Source organism: Oncorhynchus gorbuscha, linkage group LG14, assembly GCF_021184085.1.
Source record: "Oncorhynchus gorbuscha isolate QuinsamMale2020 ecotype Even-year linkage group LG14, OgorEven_v1.0, whole genome shotgun sequence".
NCBI lineage: Eukaryota > Metazoa > Chordata > Actinopteri > Salmoniformes > Salmonidae > Oncorhynchus > Oncorhynchus gorbuscha.
The window spans coordinates 35,477,692-35,496,660 of NC_060186.1; the positions used below are offsets into that span (position 1 = coordinate 35,477,692).

Genomic DNA, 18,969 nt, shown 5'->3' on the forward strand with positions numbered 1-18,969 from the left:
CATATGGCCTATTTCCTTGTGCTCGCTGATTTAAACAGATTTGATGGAGTCCTGTCGAATCAGTGCAGGGTTACAGTAAGTACATTGCAAAGGAAACCATGAATAGTATTGGGATGAAGCCTCGTAGTATCTTTGTGTCTGCAACAGGGGAGTGTGCTGCGTTTGGTGTCAGGCTGGGGGAGGAAGGCAGGACTGTAATTGTGGCACTTCTCTGCTGGAATGGCGACCCTGTCATTGTGGTGCTGGCAACCCGATAGAAAGACGAAGCCCACATTTTAGGACCCTCCCGAGATCAGAGCTAGCTAGTCTATTCCTCTGAGCTCAGTGGCATATTTCTAAACGGCTCCGCTCCTTTAAAGAGTAACGTTATAGTACTAATGACTCATCATACTGAAGGATGGAAATAGCCTTTTTCTATGCCAAGGGTTTGTATCTATATACAATATGGTGTCTACATGTGCATGTTATAAAAGTGGTCTATGGCTGCAATAAGATATGATTTGATTATGTCCACTCTTTGCTTAAATGACTACTGGCAGGCATATAGTGGATTATATGTGTTGCATTGTATGATAGAGGTTGTAAGCTTTAGTTGAAACTGTCTTTAAATTATGTTTCTTTTCTTTTTATACCACCCTTTTGTAGGTGTGACTTGGACCTTTGTATGTTTAGGCTTCTATTTGTTTCTGTTGACAATTTTGGTAACAGAGGACCTTTGCACAGCATCTAGAAAATAAAATCTAAGCTAAACACCACTGTCACCATGGAGAGAGACAGAGCCGTCAGAAACAACTTTCTATTCTAGCTTTGGGAATGACACTGGGAAGGTAGTCTATAAGTTGTCCTCTTTTTCTGTCCCTCTCTCTCTCTCTCTCTCCGTCTCCTCTTTGTCCATGGCAGCTCCTGGAACTGTTTGACAGTGAGGACCCCCGGGAGAGGGACTTCCTGAAGACTGTCCTGCATCGGATCTACGGGAAGTTCCTGGGGTTGCGGGCTTTCATCAGGAAGCAGATCAACAACATCTTCTTGCGGTGAGTGAATAGTGCCCCTCGTTCACCGGAACAAACAGCAGGGCATCCTTCAAAGACACACACAGGGAACCTTAAAACTGGGTTCAAACCCCCCGCAGCTCAGCCCATAAAAAGTCCATGGCCGTATTCGTTAGGGCCTACGGTAGCAAAACGTTTCACAACGGAATATAAATTAGCATAACTCATTGGAAGAGTTCAGGTAGTCCTGCCGTGTTTCAGTCCATTTTCCTCCGCTTGTTGCCTAATGAATACGACCCTTGTGTTTTTCTCCAGTTGGCTCCTTTTACAATGACACCACTGACCACCGCCTCCTTTCAAACTGCAACCACCCGTATGTCTCTGAAAGCCCACACCTGTCAGTTAGTTTCCCCTCTTCCTTCTGTCAATGCCCTGGCTGAGAAGGGGAACTGTGCTGCTGTGAGTTTCCTTGGCAGGCTTTCCCAGCCATGCTCTTTCAGACAGAAACAGCAGCAGTGGCTTGCGGACAACTGATAGATGGGAAATTATCAAGACTATCTCTGTCAGACCCCACAGCACATCTGTTGTCAGTGCAGAGGAAATGTCCTTTGGTCATAGGGTCAAAAGTCAAATGGGATTCTCATAATGGATAGTTTCAGACTTTCTAGTGCTATGATGACAGTAGAGTCATTATTTTGGATTGCAATGATGTTGAGCAATGATGTTGAGGGGCGGCAGCGTAGCCTAGTGGTTAGAGCGTTGGACTAGTAACCGGAAGGTTGCGAGTTCAAACCCCCGAGCTGACAAGGTACAAATCTGTCGTTCTGCCCCTGAACAAGCAGTTAACCCACTGTTCCCAGGCCGTCATTGAAAATAAGAATATGTTCTTAACTGACTTGCCTGGTTAAATAAAGGTTAAAATAAATAAATAAATAAAATTTAAATAAAATAAAAATGATGTTGAGCCTTTCTCAATCCTTCGGGCTCCACTCCTAACCCCAAACATAATGTCTCATCTCAAGTCACGAACACTAGCAAAACTGTACCTCCATTCACATTACTCAAGTATAGAAAAAATAATTAAATAATCATGAGACACAGAAGCAGGGCAGAGATTCCTGTTGCTGTGGTTACAGAGAAACGCTTTACTCCTTGTTGATTGAGGGAGGAGCCCACTCAACGTTGACCATCTGCCGCCAGGATTAAAAATGCCATCTGAGGGCATTCAAGTGCTCCATTAGAGCATCCATGCCCACTGCACAGTCTGACTGGCAGGGCTGTACCAACGGCTTCCAGACAGCCCAAAATGGGTCACTCAAAAATAAAAATCATTGTTTAGGGGTGGGGGGGGAGCTCTGTTTGGGCTGTTGGGTCTACTGCTCTGCTTTCTGCAAATGAGGTAGGGGGGGGGGGTAGTTGGGTTAGGAGCACTACAGTGGCTACATTTCACAGCTTTTACACGTTGTGATTCGACTCAGTGAGCATCAAAGTCAGCAGAGGGAGCCATTTTAGCCTTCCTAATGCACTGTCTCTCTCTCTGCTCCGTTGTGTCCAATCAGAACCATACGCTCCTGTAGTCTCTGTGTAGTCATTTGAAGTTTGATTGTGGTTTGTTTTGTCTGATTCTGGTAGGTTCATCTACGAGACCGATCACTTCAATGGAGTGGCCGAGCTCCTGGAGATACTGGGGAGGTGAGTCCAGAGGTTTTTGTGGTGTGATTTCAAGGATGCATCGACAGAATCAACATATAGTAATGCTTTGACTCTAGCTGCATGTTGCACAAAACTGCAGTAGCACAGCAAGCACATGCCATTGTATTAGGTGGAACTAGGACATGAAACCTTGTACACTCATATGCCATAATATCTCCATTTTACCTGATTTACTCATATCGCTACATTAGAGGTTCCCTTGAGTGCTTCTACAGGCTGCTCTGCTGTTATCATCTTAACACCACATAATTCTGTGAATCTCAGTTGCACTGCTGACCTCTGTCCTTTTCAACTATTTGAGTTAAGGTCATCTGGGGGCGCTTCCTGTTAAAAGAAAAATGAAGCTTTGTTATTTTTTTCCACGGTGAAATGTCTCCCTGGTTCTACCTATGAATACTCATCTCTCTCTGCCTCTCAGACCACCAACCCGTGTGTGTGTGTACAGTCTCTCATGCATGTGTGTTTGCTTCTCAAGGCGATGAGTGTTGTATTTGTATATCTGCAGCATCATCAATGGCTTTGCACTGCCGTTGAAGGCGGAACACAAGCAGTTCCTGATGAAGGTGCTCATCCCCATGCACACCGGCAAAGGACTGGCCCTGTTCCACGCACAGGTAACCAAACACCTTATACAAGATCAATAAATAACCCATTTTAAGAATTTGCTACTACTCTCTCTCAGTATACAACCGCTCTTCTGTTTTTGGCACCTATCTAAATCTGAGAAATGTAACTGGCATTATGTGGGTTTAAAATGAATTCTAGGTCCAATGTTATACAATATTATGACATAGTAATTAGCTTAGCTAGCCGTTTGTTCTGTCAGGTCAGTCTTTTTGAACAGTAGATGATGTAGAAGCCTGTGTAATCATAACTCCTGAACTAAAAAGAACTGTGCTCTGAAAAAAGCCTTGGATAACAGCGCCTTCTAGAGGCCGTATTATACACTTGAAAGCTCTGATAGGGTTGTATGCACTGAGTGTACAAAACATTCCATAACAGACTGACCAGGGGAAAGCTATGATCCCTTATTGATGTCAACTGTTAAATCCACTTCAATCAGTGTAGATTAAGGGGAGGAGACTGGTTAAAGAAGGAAGCCTTGAGACATGTATGTGTGCTATTCAGAGGGTGAATGGGTATGGTAAAAGATACCAGGATCACCGGTTTGAGTGTGTCAAGAACTGCATTGCTGCTGGATTTTATACACTCAACAGTTTCCCGTGTGTATCAAAAAGGTTCAACCACCCAAAGGACATCCAGCAAACTTAACATAGCTGTGGGAAACATTGGAGTCAACATGAGCCAGCATCCCTGTGGACCGCTTGACACCTTGTAGAGTCCATACCCTGACGAATTGAGGCTGTTCTGAGGGGAAAATGCGGTGCAACTCAATATTAGGAAGGTGTTCCTAATGTTTATACACTCGGTGTATAGTACACACCTCATTGGAATGTTTTTGTGAACATTAAATACGTAAGCTCACTTGCCTGTTCTTTGTCCTTTCAGCTGGCCTACTGTGTTGTCCAGTTCCTGGAGAAGGACCCCACCCTCACTGAGCCGGTACTCTAACTAACTAACTAACATTCCTTACAATCTACTATGGAGACACTAGGTTCCCATAAGAAAAAGTAATATATGGCTATATATATATATATACAGTGCCTTGCGAAAGTATTCGGCCCCCTTGAACTTTGCGACCTTTTGCCACATTTCAGGCTTCAAACATAAAGATATAAAACTGTATTTTTTTGTGAAGTATCAACAACAAGTGGGACACAATCCTGAAGTGGAACGACATTTATTGGATATTTCAAACTTTTTTAACAAATCAAAAACTAAAAAATTGGGCGTGCAAAATTATTCAGCCCCTTTACTTTCAGTGCAGCAAACTCTCTCTAGAAGTTCAGTGAGGATCTCTGAATGATCCAATGTTGACCTAAATGACTAATCATCAAATACAATCCACCTGTGTGTAATCAAGTCTACGTATAAATGCACCTGCACTGTGATAGTCTCAGAGGTCTGTTAAAAGCGCAGTGAGCATCATGAAGAACAAGGAACACACCAGGCAGGTCCGAGATACTGTTGTGAAGAAGTTTAAAGCCGGATTTGGATACAAAAAGATTTCCCAAGCTTTAAACATCAACATTTGCTATCTAACTGAGAGTCTCTTCATTGAAAACATCCAAAGTTCTTCAAAGGTAAATGATTTTATTTGAATGCTTTTCTTGTTTTTGTGAAAATGTTGTCGCTGAACGCTAGGCTTAATGCTATGCTAGCTATCAATACTCTTACACAAAAGCTATGGTTGAAAACCATATTTTGAAAATCTGAGATGACAGTGTTGTTAACAAAAGGCTAAGCTTGTGAGTGAATATATTTATTTCATTTCATTTGCGATTTTCATGAATAATTAACGTTGCGTTATGGTAATGAGCTTGAGGCTATAATTACGCTCCCGGATACGGGTTTCCTCGACGCTAGAGGTTAACCTGTTGAGTGTAGGGGGCAGTATTTTGATGTTTGGATGAAAAACGTACCCAAATGAAATTCCCTATTTCTCAGGCCCAGAATCTAGAATATGCATATACTTGTCAGATTAGGATAGAAAACACTCTAAAGTTTCCCAAACTGTCAAAATATCGTCTGTGAGTATAACAGAACTGATATTGCAGGCGAAAACCTGAGGAAAGTCCAACCCGGACGTGCTGTTTTTCCTGAAATACTCTGTTTCATAGCCTGCCTTCGCTCCATTTAAAGGGATATCAACCAGATTCCTTTTCCTATGGCTTCCCCATGGTGTGAACAGTCTTTAGACATAGTTTTAGGCTTATATTTTGAAAAATGAGCGAGAAAGATCACATCGTCATTGGATGGCTGGGTGGGTGCCAGTAGCGTTTTGCATGCGCAACAGCTTGGAGCAGACGCTCTCCTATTGAAGAAGCTACATTCCCGGTTGAAATATTATCGATTATGTATTGTAAAAACAACCTGAGGATTGATTATAAAAAACTTTTGACATGTTTCTACGAACTTTCCGTATACTATTTGGACTTTTCGTCTGCCCTGTCTTGCCTGCTCGAGCCTGTGGATTTCTGAACAAAACGCGCCAAACAAATGGAGGAACAAAAGGAACATTTATTGTGTAACTGGGAGTCTCGTGAGTGCAAACATCCGAAAATCATCAAAGGTAAGCAATTCATTTTATTGGTCACGAAAGTCAGAAAAGCAATCTACTTGGCTGCTAGCTGTTTGTAATATTTTGTCTAATGAGAGAGATAGAGGTCCTTACATAAACGCTGGGTATGCTTTCGACGAAAATATTTTTTGGTGGATTAACAACAAGCTAAACTGTGTTTTGTTATATTGCACTAATGATTTCATGAAAATGAAATATTTTTTGTAATTTAATTTTAATTTGGTGCTCTGCAATTCAGCGGATGTTGACGAAAATGATCCCGGTAACTGGATGGGTGCATCAAGAAGTTAAACCCTTTACAATGAAGATCTGTGAAGTTATTTGGATTATTGTGAATTATCTTTGAAAGACAGGGTCCTGAAAAAGGGATGTTTCTTTTTTTGCGAGTTTATATTCAATGTGCAGGACAAAATTGAGGCTATGATTAAGAAGTTGGAGCTCTTCTCTGTCTGCAATAACAAGGACAACACACGGGTCTTTCCATCATTGTATGATTTTTTTGTGTGCAAGAAAACTCAAGTTTACGGACAATGTGAAATGTGATATAGCGAAGCACCTGAGTGAGTTGGGTGTGCGGTTACGTTATCCCATTCATACTATGCCTCCAGTACACTTACCGATATCTGAACAGGAGAGCCTCATTGATATTGCAACAAGCGGTTCTGTGAAAATGTAATTTAATCAGAAACCACTGCCAGATTTCTGGATTGGGATGCGCTCAGAGTATCCTGCCTTGGCAAATCGCGCTGTTAAGACACCGATGCCCTTTGCAACCACTTACCTATATGAGAGTGGATTCTTGGCCCTCACGAGCATGAAAACTAAAAACAGGCACAGACTGTGTGTGGAAAATGATTTAAGACCGACTCTCTCCAATACAACCCAACATTTCAGAGTTATGTGCGTCCTTTCAAGCACACCCTTCTTGTTAACCTGTGGTGAGTTATTCACAATTTTCGATGAACAAATAATGTTTTGTATGTAAGATGGTTAAATAAAGAGCAAAATGATTGATTATTATTGTATTATTATTTGTGCCCTGGTCCTATAAGAGCTCTTTGTCACTTCTCACAAGCCGGGGGGTGACAAAAACTCACACTCCGGAGGTGGCTCCAGCAACCTGTTCGGTGGCTACAAGGAAGAAGCAGCTGCGTCGAGACAGCCCCACAAGATGGCCTCCAACCATTTCGCCCCACCAGAGCCCCAGGGTGTCATCAGGCAAACCAACCCCCCAGGACCTGAGCCCTAGGACCATGCCTCAGGACTACCTGGGCTGGTGACTACTTGCTGTTCCCAGTCCACCTGGTCGTGCTGCTGCTCCAGTTTCAACTGTTCTGCCTGCGGCTATGAAGCCCTGACCTATTCACTAGATGTGCTACCTTGTCCCGGACCTGCTGTTTTCGACTCTCTACCGCACCTGCTGTCTCTAACTCTGAATGATCGGCTACGAAAAGCCAACTGACATTTACTCCTGAGGTGCTGGCCTGTTTCATCCTCTACAACCACTGTGATTATTATTATTTGACCCTGCTAGTCATCAATGAATGTTTGAAAATCTTGGCCATGTACTGTTGTAATCTCCAACCGGCACAGCCAGAAGAGGACTGGCCACCCCTCAGAGCCTGGTTCCTCTCTAGGTTTCTTCCTAGGTTCCTGCCTTTTTAGGGAGTTTTTCCTAGCCACTGTGCTTCTACATCTGCATTACTTGCTATTTGGGGTTTAGGCTGGGTTTCTGAATAGCACTTTGTGACATCGGCTGATGTAAAATGGGCTTTATAAATACATTTTTGATTGATGATTGATAATAAATCTATCCTATAGTGTGTGTGTGGCAGGCTTACAATGATGGCAAAAAACAACATTTGAGAATGCGCTGACCCTGGCGCTAGAGGGGGTACGGTACGCAGCTGGAGGTTGAATGTTTGAAGGGATACGAAACTATAAAAAGTTTGGGAACCACTGGTCTATGCCATCTCGATCTAATCTCAAAATGAGATGGCAAGTATCATCTACAGTAGATACAAGAAACAAAGTAGTCATAAGGTTGCACAGAATGCAATTAGAAAATAATGAATCCCTACCTGTGAGTGTTGCTTTTAAATCTATTGTTTTTAAATACATGCCATGTAAAAAATAAAAAACTTCTGGAATACATGTCAAAGCAATAAATGCATTGAAAAAAATAAAAATAAACCTGAGTAAATTTTGCATGATAATGCATATCCATATTATTCTTTTTTTCTATGGGGGTGTGAGATTTATGTTAGACTATATCATCATATATTTTAAAATGTATGTCACGTTTATAAACTACGTGGCAGTAGAATGGCCCGTACTGAAAAACTCAGGGTCTTTCAACTTGGCACCGTCATAGGATGCCACCTTTCCAACAAGTCAGTTTGTCAAATGTCTGCCCTGCTAGAGCTGCCCCGGTCAACTGTAAGTGTTATTGTGGAGTGGAAACGTGTAGGAGCAACAACGGCTCAGCCGCGAAGTGGTAGGGCACACAAGTTCACAGAACGGGACCGTCAAGTGCTGAAGCATGTAGCGAGTAAAACTCCTTTGTCCTCGGTTGCAACACTCACTACCGAGTTCCAAACTGCCTCTGGAAGCGACGTCGGCACAATAACTGTTCGTCAAGAGTGTCATGGAGTGAGTTTCCATGGCTGAGCAGCCAAACAGAAGCCTAAGATCACCATGCGCTAGCCAAGCGTCAGCTGGAATAGTGTAAATCTCGAGTCCATTGTACTCTGGAGCAGTGGAAACACGTTCTCTGAAGTGATGAATCATGCTTCACCATCTGACAGTCTGAGAACAAATCTGGGTTTGGTGGATGCAAGGAGATAGCTACCTGCCCCAATGCATAGTGCCAACTGTAAAGTTTGGTGGAAGCGGAATAATGCTCTGGGGCTGTTTTTCATGGTTTGGGCTAGGCCACTTAGTTCCAGTGAAGGGAAATATTAACGCTACAGCAATACAAAAAAACAAAAAAAATAGACGATTCTGTGCTTCCAACTTTGTGGCAAAAACAGTTTGGGGAAGGCCCTTTCCTGTTTCAGCATGACAATGCCCCGTGCACAAAGCAAGATGCATACAGAAATGATCTGTGTGGAAGAACTTGACTGGTCTGCACAAAGTTCTGACCTCAACCCCATCGAACACCTTTAAGATTAATTGCAAAACCGACTGCGAGCCAGGCCTAATCGCCCAACATCAGTACCCGGCCTCACCAATGCAATTTTGGCTGAATGGATTTAAGTCCCCGCAGCAAATTTCCAACATCTAGTGGAAAGCCTTCCCAGAATAATTGGAGGCTGTTATAGCAGCAAAGGGTGGACCAACTCTATATTAATGACCATGATTTTGGAATTATATGTTCGATGTGCAGGTGTCCACATACTGGAGTGTATATGTGTTTTAAATATATGGTCAATGCCATATATTACTTTTCCATATTGGGTTGTGGATGTCAGCTTTCCTGTAAAGCTGTAGGAATGTGTCTGTTTCCTATAGGGAACAAACAGTGCTAGCTTCCTCACTGTTTTTTTTTTTTTTTTTTTTTTTCAAAATCACGAATTACTCATATTGTACTAAGGTACAATATCGTCCTATGCACATTACAGTTGTTGTTTTTTGACTAAAGACAGACAGAAAAAAAATGAAAGGCTCTTCCTTGGAACTAAATGTCATCTGTTCAATCCTCAGGTGATTCGGGGACTGTTGAAGTTTTGGCCCAAAACCTGTAGCCAGAAGGAGGTATGTCTGGCTGTTTCGGTCTGTTTCTCTGTTATGACTGCCAGATTACACCGCACACTGGAGCAGATACTTGTAAAAAAAAAGTGTACCGGCATCTCTTGAACATCTGTGTCTTGTTGTTTCCCACCTGCCCTAGGTGATGTACCTAGGGGAAATCGAGGAGATCCTGGATGTCATTGAGCCCACCCAGTTCAAGAAGATCCAAGAGCCCCTGTTCAAGCAGATCTCCAGATGTGTGGCCAACCCCCACTTCCAGGTACAGTCTTGACTTCCAACTTTTAGCTCCTAGTGGAAAGGAAATTGGCAAAGGGCCTCAATAAAAAAAGTATCTCCAGCAAACCCTTATCATTTTAAAAGGCTATTTGATCATTAGAAACCCCTTTTGCAAGTATGTTAGCACAGCTGAAAACTGTTTTGCTGATTAAAGAAGCAATAAAACTGGCCTTCTTTAGACTAGTTGAGTATCTGGAGCATCAGCATTTGTGGGTTTGATTACAGGCACAAAATGTCCAGAAACAATGCACTTTCTTCTGAAACTCGTCAGTATATTGTTGTTCTGAGAAATGAATGCTATTCCATGCGAGAAATTGCCAAGAAACTGAAGATCTCATACAGCGCTGTGTACTAGTCCCTTCACAGAACAGTGCAAACTGGCTTTAACCAGAATATAAAGAGGAGTGGGAGGCCCCGGAGCACAACTGAGCAGGAGGACAAGTACATCAGTGTCTTGTTTGAGAAACAGATGCCTTACATGGATAATATTTTTCAATGTTGCTTTTCTTTCAATAACAAGGACATTTCTAAGTGACCCCACACTTTTGAACGGTAGGGTACCTACAGTGCATTCGGAAAGTATTCAGACCCCTTGACTTTTTCCACATTTTGTTACGATACAGCCTTGTTCTAAAATTGATTAAATTAGATTTTCCTCATCAATCTACGCTAGGGATGCACGATATATCGGTGAAAATATCGGAATCGGACGATATTAGCTAAAAATGCCAACATCGGTATCGGCCGATGTCTAGTTTAGGCCGATGTGCAAAACCAACCTGACGTGCATACCTATGAAATGTAGGTATATGACGCCACGTAAAAGTTTTGCGCTACACGTGCAACACAGCATTCCTAACCTTGCCCGCAATGTCGAGCAGTCATTTGAAAGACTAAGAAAAATTTAAACGAGACAACTCAAAAGGTAAAATCCATTAAAACCAAGATCATGGATTTCATTGCACTTGACAATCAACCGTTCTCTGTCATGGGTGATGTTGCCTTTCGCCAACTGGTTGATCACCGGTACACACTACCAAGTGCGCTATTTTTCAGATGTTGCCCTACCGGAGTTTCACAGTAAAGGCGTCACTACTATTAGCTTCACGTCATACATACTATGGAACACCGTTTGGGTCTTTGTGTTTCAAAAAATATACAGTAGCACTGTCAAAGCTGTACAAAAAAAGTCTGCAAACACCGGCCACGAACGATGTTTACAATACCGCGTTGGTAATAAAGCATCATTTGTTTGACCACAACTTCTGGGGTAGCTTGCTTTAGCACCAATACAAACAAGCCTGATAACATTGACCAGTAGAAACTGCAGTCATTTTCATTATTCTTAGCAATGATTTAGGAATCCTTGTGAGTAAGTATTAGCTAGGTTGCCACTTGTTGTTTGCCTATTGAAATTGAACTTCAGTTCATGAAAATAAATAGCTAGCCAGCTACTTAACCCTGTTTCCCAAAGCTAATGTTATAAGCAGCCAGCTAGCTTCATCTGGCTAGTGAGGCTCGACCAGACTGGTCGTGTGTTGTGAAGCGAGCCACAATAAAGATTAGGCACAATAGTGGAAATTCCGGTTTGCCTTCAAAATTAAAGTATGTCATTGACAGTGATGCAAAATAATCAAAATAGTAGAATTATGCCATACTTTTCTATAGAAGTCTAACTGCAAATTCCACTATCCACTAGCTTCACATAGATGGGTCCGACCACCATTAATCAAATAAGAACTGTCTTATAAATTAGGGTGGTTTTAGATGATGACATCTAGATTATGTCGTTTTGCTATGTTTTTGGGGAAGAACATCCATGAGCTAGTTTGCTTTTTTGTTATGACCAGCACTATAGGTGCGCGAGACAACTTTACCAGCATGATAGCATATGTATCGATGAATCGTTGTGGCATATGAAACATGAGTGATGGTGTAATCAATGTGTAATAGCTACGTAAAAAATGTATGAACGTGTTAAATTATTATGTGACGTGCAGTCAATTTCAGGTCCTGATTGGTCAACAAGCTTATTTGACAGTTCAAATTGTGTTATTTGACACGCAAAGACCCAAACGCCATTTCTTAGCAAAGACCCAAACGGCATTCCATAGAAATCCTGGTTGAGAATGAAACTTCTGAACAAATGAGCAACTAAACAGAAGAGCAAGTAAGTGAAAAAAATAGGTTTTGATTATGTTTTACTGGTAATGGGAACATACGTAAATGCCAACAAAATAATGACATAATTTTTTTCCTGATTTATAAAAAAAACATGTTAAATGATCACATTTACATAAATAATTCAAACCCTTTACTCAGTACTTTATGGGGTATTGTGTGTAGATTGATGAGGAAAATGTTTTATTTAATACATTTTAGAGTAATGCTGTAACGTACAAAATGTGGAATAAGTCAAGGGGTCTGAATACTTTCCGAATGCACTGTATGTATTATAGTCCGGAAGCTAATTTCCTGCAATTATATTCCTTTTACCATAGGTTTTTGTACTGTGTGTTTAAATACTGTATTCTCGACATAGCTCATTCTAATATTTCAACTACATTGCATTTACTGTTTATACATGCCACATATTTATTTATTAGATTCTTGACATACAGTAGCTCACTAATATATATACTGCTATACGTATTATTCTTAGTATATCTTGTGTTTATTTTTTATTTTTATTTTACCAGGTAAATTGACTGAGAACACGTTCTCATTTACAGTAACGACCTGGGGAATAGTGAGAGGAGGAGGATGAATGAGCCAATTGTAAACTGGCTATTATTAGGTGACTGTGATGGTTTGAGGGCCAGATTGGGAATTTAGCCAGGACACCGGGGTTAACACGCCTACTCGTACGATAAGTGCCATGGGATCTTTAATGACCTCAGAGAGTCAGGACACCCGTTTAGACTGCACCCTACACAGGGCAGTGTCCCCAATCACTGCCCTGGGGCATTAGGATATTTTTTAGGAAGGAAAGAGTGACTCCTACTGGCCCTCCAACACCACTTCCAGCAGCATCTGGTCTCCCATCCAGGGACTGACCAGGACCAACCCTGTTTAGCTTCAGAAGCAAACCAGCAGTGGTATGCAGGGTGGTATGCTGCTGGTGTAAATTAATCCGGTGTACACTCAGTGGCCAGTTTCGAAATGCCATTCTGCATACCGCTGTTGCACTGTGCCGTTATTTTCCTGTTTGTGGCCCGCCTGTTAGCTTGTACGATTCTTGCCAATCTCCTTCGACCTCTCATCAATGAGCTGTTTTCACCCACATGATGTTTTTAGTTTGTCGCACCACGCACTGTCGTGCGGGAAAACCCAGGAGGTCGGCCGTTTCTGAGATAATGGCGCTCTGGCACCAATGATCATTCTTTTGCCCGTTCTAACAATAAAATGGAACAGTAAGTCATTGCCTCGATACCTGTCTGCCTGCTTTATATAGCAAGCCACGGCCACGTGACTCACGGCCTGTAGGAGCAAACCATTTTCAGTGAAGCTACAAGCTTCGTACACCTGTATTTGGGGAGTTTTGACCATTCTTCTCTGCAGATCCTCCCAAGCTCTGTCAGGTTGGATGGGGAGCGTTGCTGCAAAGCTATTTTGAGGTCTCTCCAGAGATGTTCGATTGGTTTCTTGTCCGTGCTCTGGCTGGGCCACTCAAGGACATTCAGAGACTTGTCCCAAAGCCACTCCTGCATTGTCTTGGCTGTGTGCTTAGGGTCGTAGTCTTGTTGGAAGGTGAACCTTCGCCCCAGTGTGAGGTCCTGAGCGCTCTGGAGCACGTTTTCAACAAGGATCTATGTACTTTGCAGAGTTTAACTTTGCCTCAATCCTGACTGGTCTCCCAGTCCCTGCCACTGAAAAACACCCCCACAGCATGATGCTGCCACCACCATGCTTCATCGTAGGGATGTTGCCAGGTTTATTCCAGACCTGACGTTTGGTATTCAGGCCAAGCTGTTCAGTCTTGGTTTCCTCAGACCAGAGAATGTTGTTTCTCATGGTCTGAGAGTCCTTGAGGTGCCTTTTGGCAAACTCCAAGCGGGCTGTCATGTGCCTTTTACTGAGGAGTGTCTTCCATCTGGCCACTCTACCATAAAGGCCTGATTAGTGGAGTACTGCAGAGATGGTTGTCCTTCTGGAAAATTCTCCCATCTCCAAAGAGGAACTCTTGAGCTCTGTCAGAGTGACCATCGGGTTCTTGGTCACCTCCCTGACCAAGGTCCTTCTTCCCCAATTGCTGAGTTTGGCTGGGTGGCCAGCTCTAGGAAGAGTCTTGGTGGTGTCAATGGAGGCTACTGTGTTCTTGGGGACCTTCAATGCTTCAGAAATGTTTTGGTTCCCTTCCCCAGATCTGTGCCTCGACACAATCCTATCTCAGAGCTCTATGAACAATTCCTTCGACCTCAAGGCTTTGTTTTTGCCCTGACATGCACTGTCAACTGTGGGAACTTATATAGACAGGTAGGTGCCTTTCCAAATCATGCCCAATCAATTGAATATACCACAGGTGGACCCCAATCAAGTTGTAGCAACATCAAGGATGATCAATGGAAACAGGATGCACTTGAGTTTAATTTCTAGTCTCATAGCAAAGGGTCTGAATACTTTAGACATATTTGCATATGCCATTATAGTCGATGGTAAGTGATGACTCAACAAAATGTGACAACCAATTTTCGCTGTAACGAAACAAAATATTTATACAATTATTTTGGAAATAAACTACCAGCAACAGAAAGAGTGAAAGTAAGGCCACATGTAAAAATGGGTGAACTTAATGTGTCATTTGTTAGACTGCCAGCCCAGCTCATTTCCTCTTGATCCCTACAGGTAGCAGAGCGAGCCCTCTACTTCTGGAACAACGAGTATATCCTGAGCCTCATTGAGGAGAACATCGACAAGATTCTTCCTATCATGTTTGGTAGCCTGTACAGAATCTCCAAAGAACACTGGAACCCGTACGTACTCCACTCTCAGGTTCTCAACCCATTGCCCTCAGGGTAAAGCAGTAACAAGTAACAACGCAATGCTTAATACTGAACTCTTAACTAGAGGTTGGGGTTTTAAGTTTTCTGCGATATCTCTATAACTGTATGTATGACAAATGGTATTGCTTTATTGGGGCGTAATAAAAGTTTGTGTTTTTCTAGTTATCCAATCCTAGCATTGCTACTGTAGAATTGAGTGAGAGCCAGTGAACATCTCCGGATGTGTTTAATTCTGGCTCATCTCCGGATGTGTTTAATTCTGATGCCATTATCCCCTGTATGTTTCCAGGACAATTGTAGCTCTGGTCTACAATGTGCTGAAGACCCTGATGGAGATGAACAGCACGCTATTTGATGAGCTGACAGCCTCCTACAAATCAGACAGACAGCGGTGAGTGAGCTCTTCCAGTTCATATATTAATTTTAGTTCTTCAATCTAAACATGTAGTGTGAGCAAACTAGTACAATAAATAGTAAGGGATAGAGTTGGGAAACAACTCTGGCTTGTTTGCTTTGTACAACACATAATACATTGGATTACATTACCTCTGTTAATTACCCTTTTTCGAGGACAGTCAGTCCTTCAGTTCCCCTCTGTACCTAAGATCTGAAATTGGTGTGTGTGTGTGTGTGTGTGTGTGTGTGTGTGTGTGTGTGTGTGTGTGTGTGTGTGTGTGTGTGTGTGTGTGTGTGTGTGTGTGTGTGTGTGTGTGTGTGTGTGTGTGTGTGTGTGTGTGTGTGTGTGTGTGTGTGTCCAGGGAGAAGAAGAAGGAGCAGGAGAGGGAGGAGCTGTGGAAAAAGCTCGATGAGTTGAAGCTGAGCGATGCGGCAGCACTGGTGCAGAACAACAGCCACGGGCTGCAGAACGCTGCCCAAAACATCAACAACAACAACAATCACCACGACAACCAGGAGAAGAGCACCGCTATCTCCGTGGACCATGAAGACCCTGTTGTCGCCATGGATACCACGGAGGGTGTTGAGGTTGTCACAAGTGCCAAATGACACAGGACTCCATTTTGTACTCCGTAACGGTTTCGTGGCCGTCTCAGAACTGTCAGGGAGGGGTGACGGGGAGGAGGGGCTTGGGGGTGACGGGGAGGAGGGGTCTGAGAAAATAGCAACAAAAAAAAGATAAACCTCAGCAGTATGTTCAATCTATATACAGTAAAACTATTTCAAATGCCAGCAATTGTCCTTTGGCAGAAAACGTATATTTCAATTTAAGAATATTTTGGGATGTTACAGCGTGGTAAACTTTTTTGTCTGATCAAAGAATTTATCCTTTCACATTTACTTTCTTAACTGAGAAAATATGTTTGTGATATTCAATGTATAAACAATATGAGGGGGGAATAATGACTTGAAAAAAAAACATTTCTGATTGTGCTGCACTTAGAGAAGCTAAATGGCTATTTTAAGATTTGTCTTTTGTATGTGCTTTCATCACTGCTCCCAACACGGTTGCAAACTTAAGGGAAGATGGGTTCAGGGGGCGAGCTTTAGGGGGTGGGTGGGAGACCATGGAGACCGGAGTGTGTTCATAATCCCTACATAGGAGACCTGAGTGAATGTCACTATCATGAGGTCTCATGTTTTCGGGTGTTTAATATTCTTATCTGAATACATGATGCTTAACGTTATATCTGTCATTATAACACATTCAAAATCTGCAGCCATAAAACCTATTTACAGTAAGTATTTGAAATGAGCTTAGTTTAGAGAAACAAATGATGAAATGGTCACAGATTTAAGTACGTATAACATATTTTTCCAGTCTAAATAGAGAATCGATTAATAATTAAAATAGCTGATGTAGAAAAAAAGAAATGAGCCATATATTTTTTTCCCAGAGTATTGTTAAGGACAGAGATGTTGATTTTTGAAACCAGGTGGTGGCAAATTGTCTGGTTTCTGTAGATTAAACATGGCTGGATGCAGTGTGTGCGTGTATGGGGGGAGTTTGCTTTAACGTGAGTGTCTGTTCTCTATTGTAGGTCCAGTCTTTTCTGATGCCTTTCTGTCAGAGTGTATGTACCATTCCAATCTCTGTGATTTACAACTGTGTGGGGAACCTGTTTTGTAATGACAGACCTTATCTAGGTTTTGAACACCATCAAAATAAAGTCTACCTTATGTTTCTACTCAAAAAACCCATGGGTATGGCTCTCTTTTTCTTTCGTCTTGAGTAGCAGCAACATTTTAAGTCACTAGATGGCCCCAGAGTTTAACATTCATCTTGTGTGTCGGGGAATTATAGAATGCTAATTTAAAACCCTATTTATCAAAAGTGAAATATAGTTTCTTAAAGAATTCAAAGCCAGCACAGGTTTCAGATTTTGTTGCCTTAAAGTTTCCTGTTAAAATATTAATTTAGGATTTTCCCCACTGATCTTCTACACAACCTCCACATTTAAAATGAAAACATTTTTAGAAAATGTCAAATTGATTAGGCCATACACATGTTATTAAATGTTTAACAGATTTTATTTTTGAAAAAGTGAGGCGAGCAAGCAAAGTTTTTACAATGAAGTAGACAAGTCTTAAAATATCATAGCATCCTTAGTTCAACACCTAACGGCTTAATCAATCGAGTTTAGCCTCTTGTGGAGGTTAGAAGAAGCATAGTTCAGACTTAATCCGAGTGGAAGTTGTGTATCTCTTTACTGGAAACTTCAAGACATATTTTTCAAATGTATTTTTGTTGAGAAAAGTAAAAAGAGGCATTTAATTACATTTATACAGCCTTACAAATAGTAAACCGGAATGTCTTGATTGCAACAGTTTCCTCAGAGGTTGGGATGTAATCTGTAATTTTCTTTTTTGAATATTTAAAACAGGCAATCCGCATCACTTTTTCTGTAAAAACTGAAGAAAATAAATGTAACCACTGAAATTCATAGACAGAGCTATGGATGCAAGGACTGACCATGTAAAACATATTGTTTTAACCCTGTTTCGAGGCTATACAATGTTTGTTTACCTTTAATTTGTTTACAAACATTGGCGTAAAACAAGTTTATAAGTTGGGCTCTGATGGGGTACGGCAGTTGAATTAAGATCATGAGGCCTTTATAAGAATCAATGGATACATACCATTATTTAACAACTACAGATTGCCCCTTTAAATATTATACCCCAAAATGTGGACTATAAAGTGTAAAAGGGGGACAGGAGAAATTATTTGAATATGTTGGAAAAGTGTCTTCATATTAAGATAATTTGATAAAGTGACAATCTACAGTAGGTACTGCAGGCTTGTGTACCTGAATAGTGAGACGCTCACACGAAATAGCCTATCTGTCGCTACTCGGGTACAGAGTGATTATAGCATGCCCATTGAACACAGCGAGAATAAATACTCCTGCATAGAGCAGTCCTCACATCAGAGAAAAATCTTCAGAGCCTGACCAAAGAATCCCAATATAATGATCTTCAGAGACAGACGGCTGTGAGAAGAGAATACACATGATAATTGAGCAAGCAAAGGACATGTCACGTTGTGCTAATTAGGAAGTATGAGGAGACTGAAACGAATATGTGATCCAATGCCACACATATTTTGCTTTTACTGGCCATTAAATGTTGAGGTAGAGTCAGAAGTCTTCCAGTTTCGTGAGGTGATTTACCCTTTCCCGAAATGTTATCAAAAATAATCCTTCTGAACTTTGTATACACTGTTGTGGTTGGGATCGGCATTGTCTCTATTTTCTCCTCCAAACTCGTGCCTGTTGCTGACATACATTATCGTCCAAAAGTTTGGGGTCACTAAGAAATGTCCTTGTTTTCCATGAAAACATGCATGAAATGAGTTGCAAAATGAATAGGAAATATAGTCAATATGTTGTAAGTAATGATTTTTAATTGAAATAAAAATTGTGTCCTTCAAACTTTGCTTTTGTCAAAGATTCCTCCATTTGCAGCAATTACAGCCTTGCAGATCTTGCATTCCAGTTGTCAATTTGTTGAGGTAATCTGAAGAGATTTCACCCCATGCTTCCTGAAGCACCTCCCACAAATTGGATTGGCTTGA

At 41.6% G+C, this 18,969-nt stretch overlaps 1 protein-coding gene across 2 annotated transcripts in view; it reads left to right on the forward strand.

Annotated features, from left to right (window-relative positions):
- The window catches only part of LOC123994854 (serine/threonine-protein phosphatase 2A 56 kDa regulatory subunit alpha isoform-like), a 120,072-nt gene extending 102,983 nt beyond the window's left edge, over window positions 1-17,089 (forward strand). For both annotated transcript variants that reach the window (XM_046297906.1, XM_046297907.1), the window contains 9 exons: window positions 901-1,031; window positions 2,622-2,681; window positions 3,208-3,316; window positions 4,212-4,265; window positions 9,610-9,660; window positions 9,797-9,916; window positions 14,779-14,906; window positions 15,226-15,327; window positions 15,695-17,089. In XM_046297906.1, the coding sequence (XP_046153862.1) occupies window positions 901-1,031; window positions 2,622-2,681; window positions 3,208-3,316; window positions 4,212-4,265; window positions 9,610-9,660; window positions 9,797-9,916; window positions 14,779-14,906; window positions 15,226-15,327; window positions 15,695-15,941 (1,002 nt within the window). In that variant the 3' untranslated portion in view covers window positions 15,942-17,089. The remainder of the gene's footprint in view (window positions 1-900; window positions 1,032-2,621; window positions 2,682-3,207; window positions 3,317-4,211; window positions 4,266-9,609; window positions 9,661-9,796; window positions 9,917-14,778; window positions 14,907-15,225; window positions 15,328-15,694) is intronic.
- The last annotated feature ends 1,880 nt before the right edge of the window (window positions 17,090-18,969 follow it).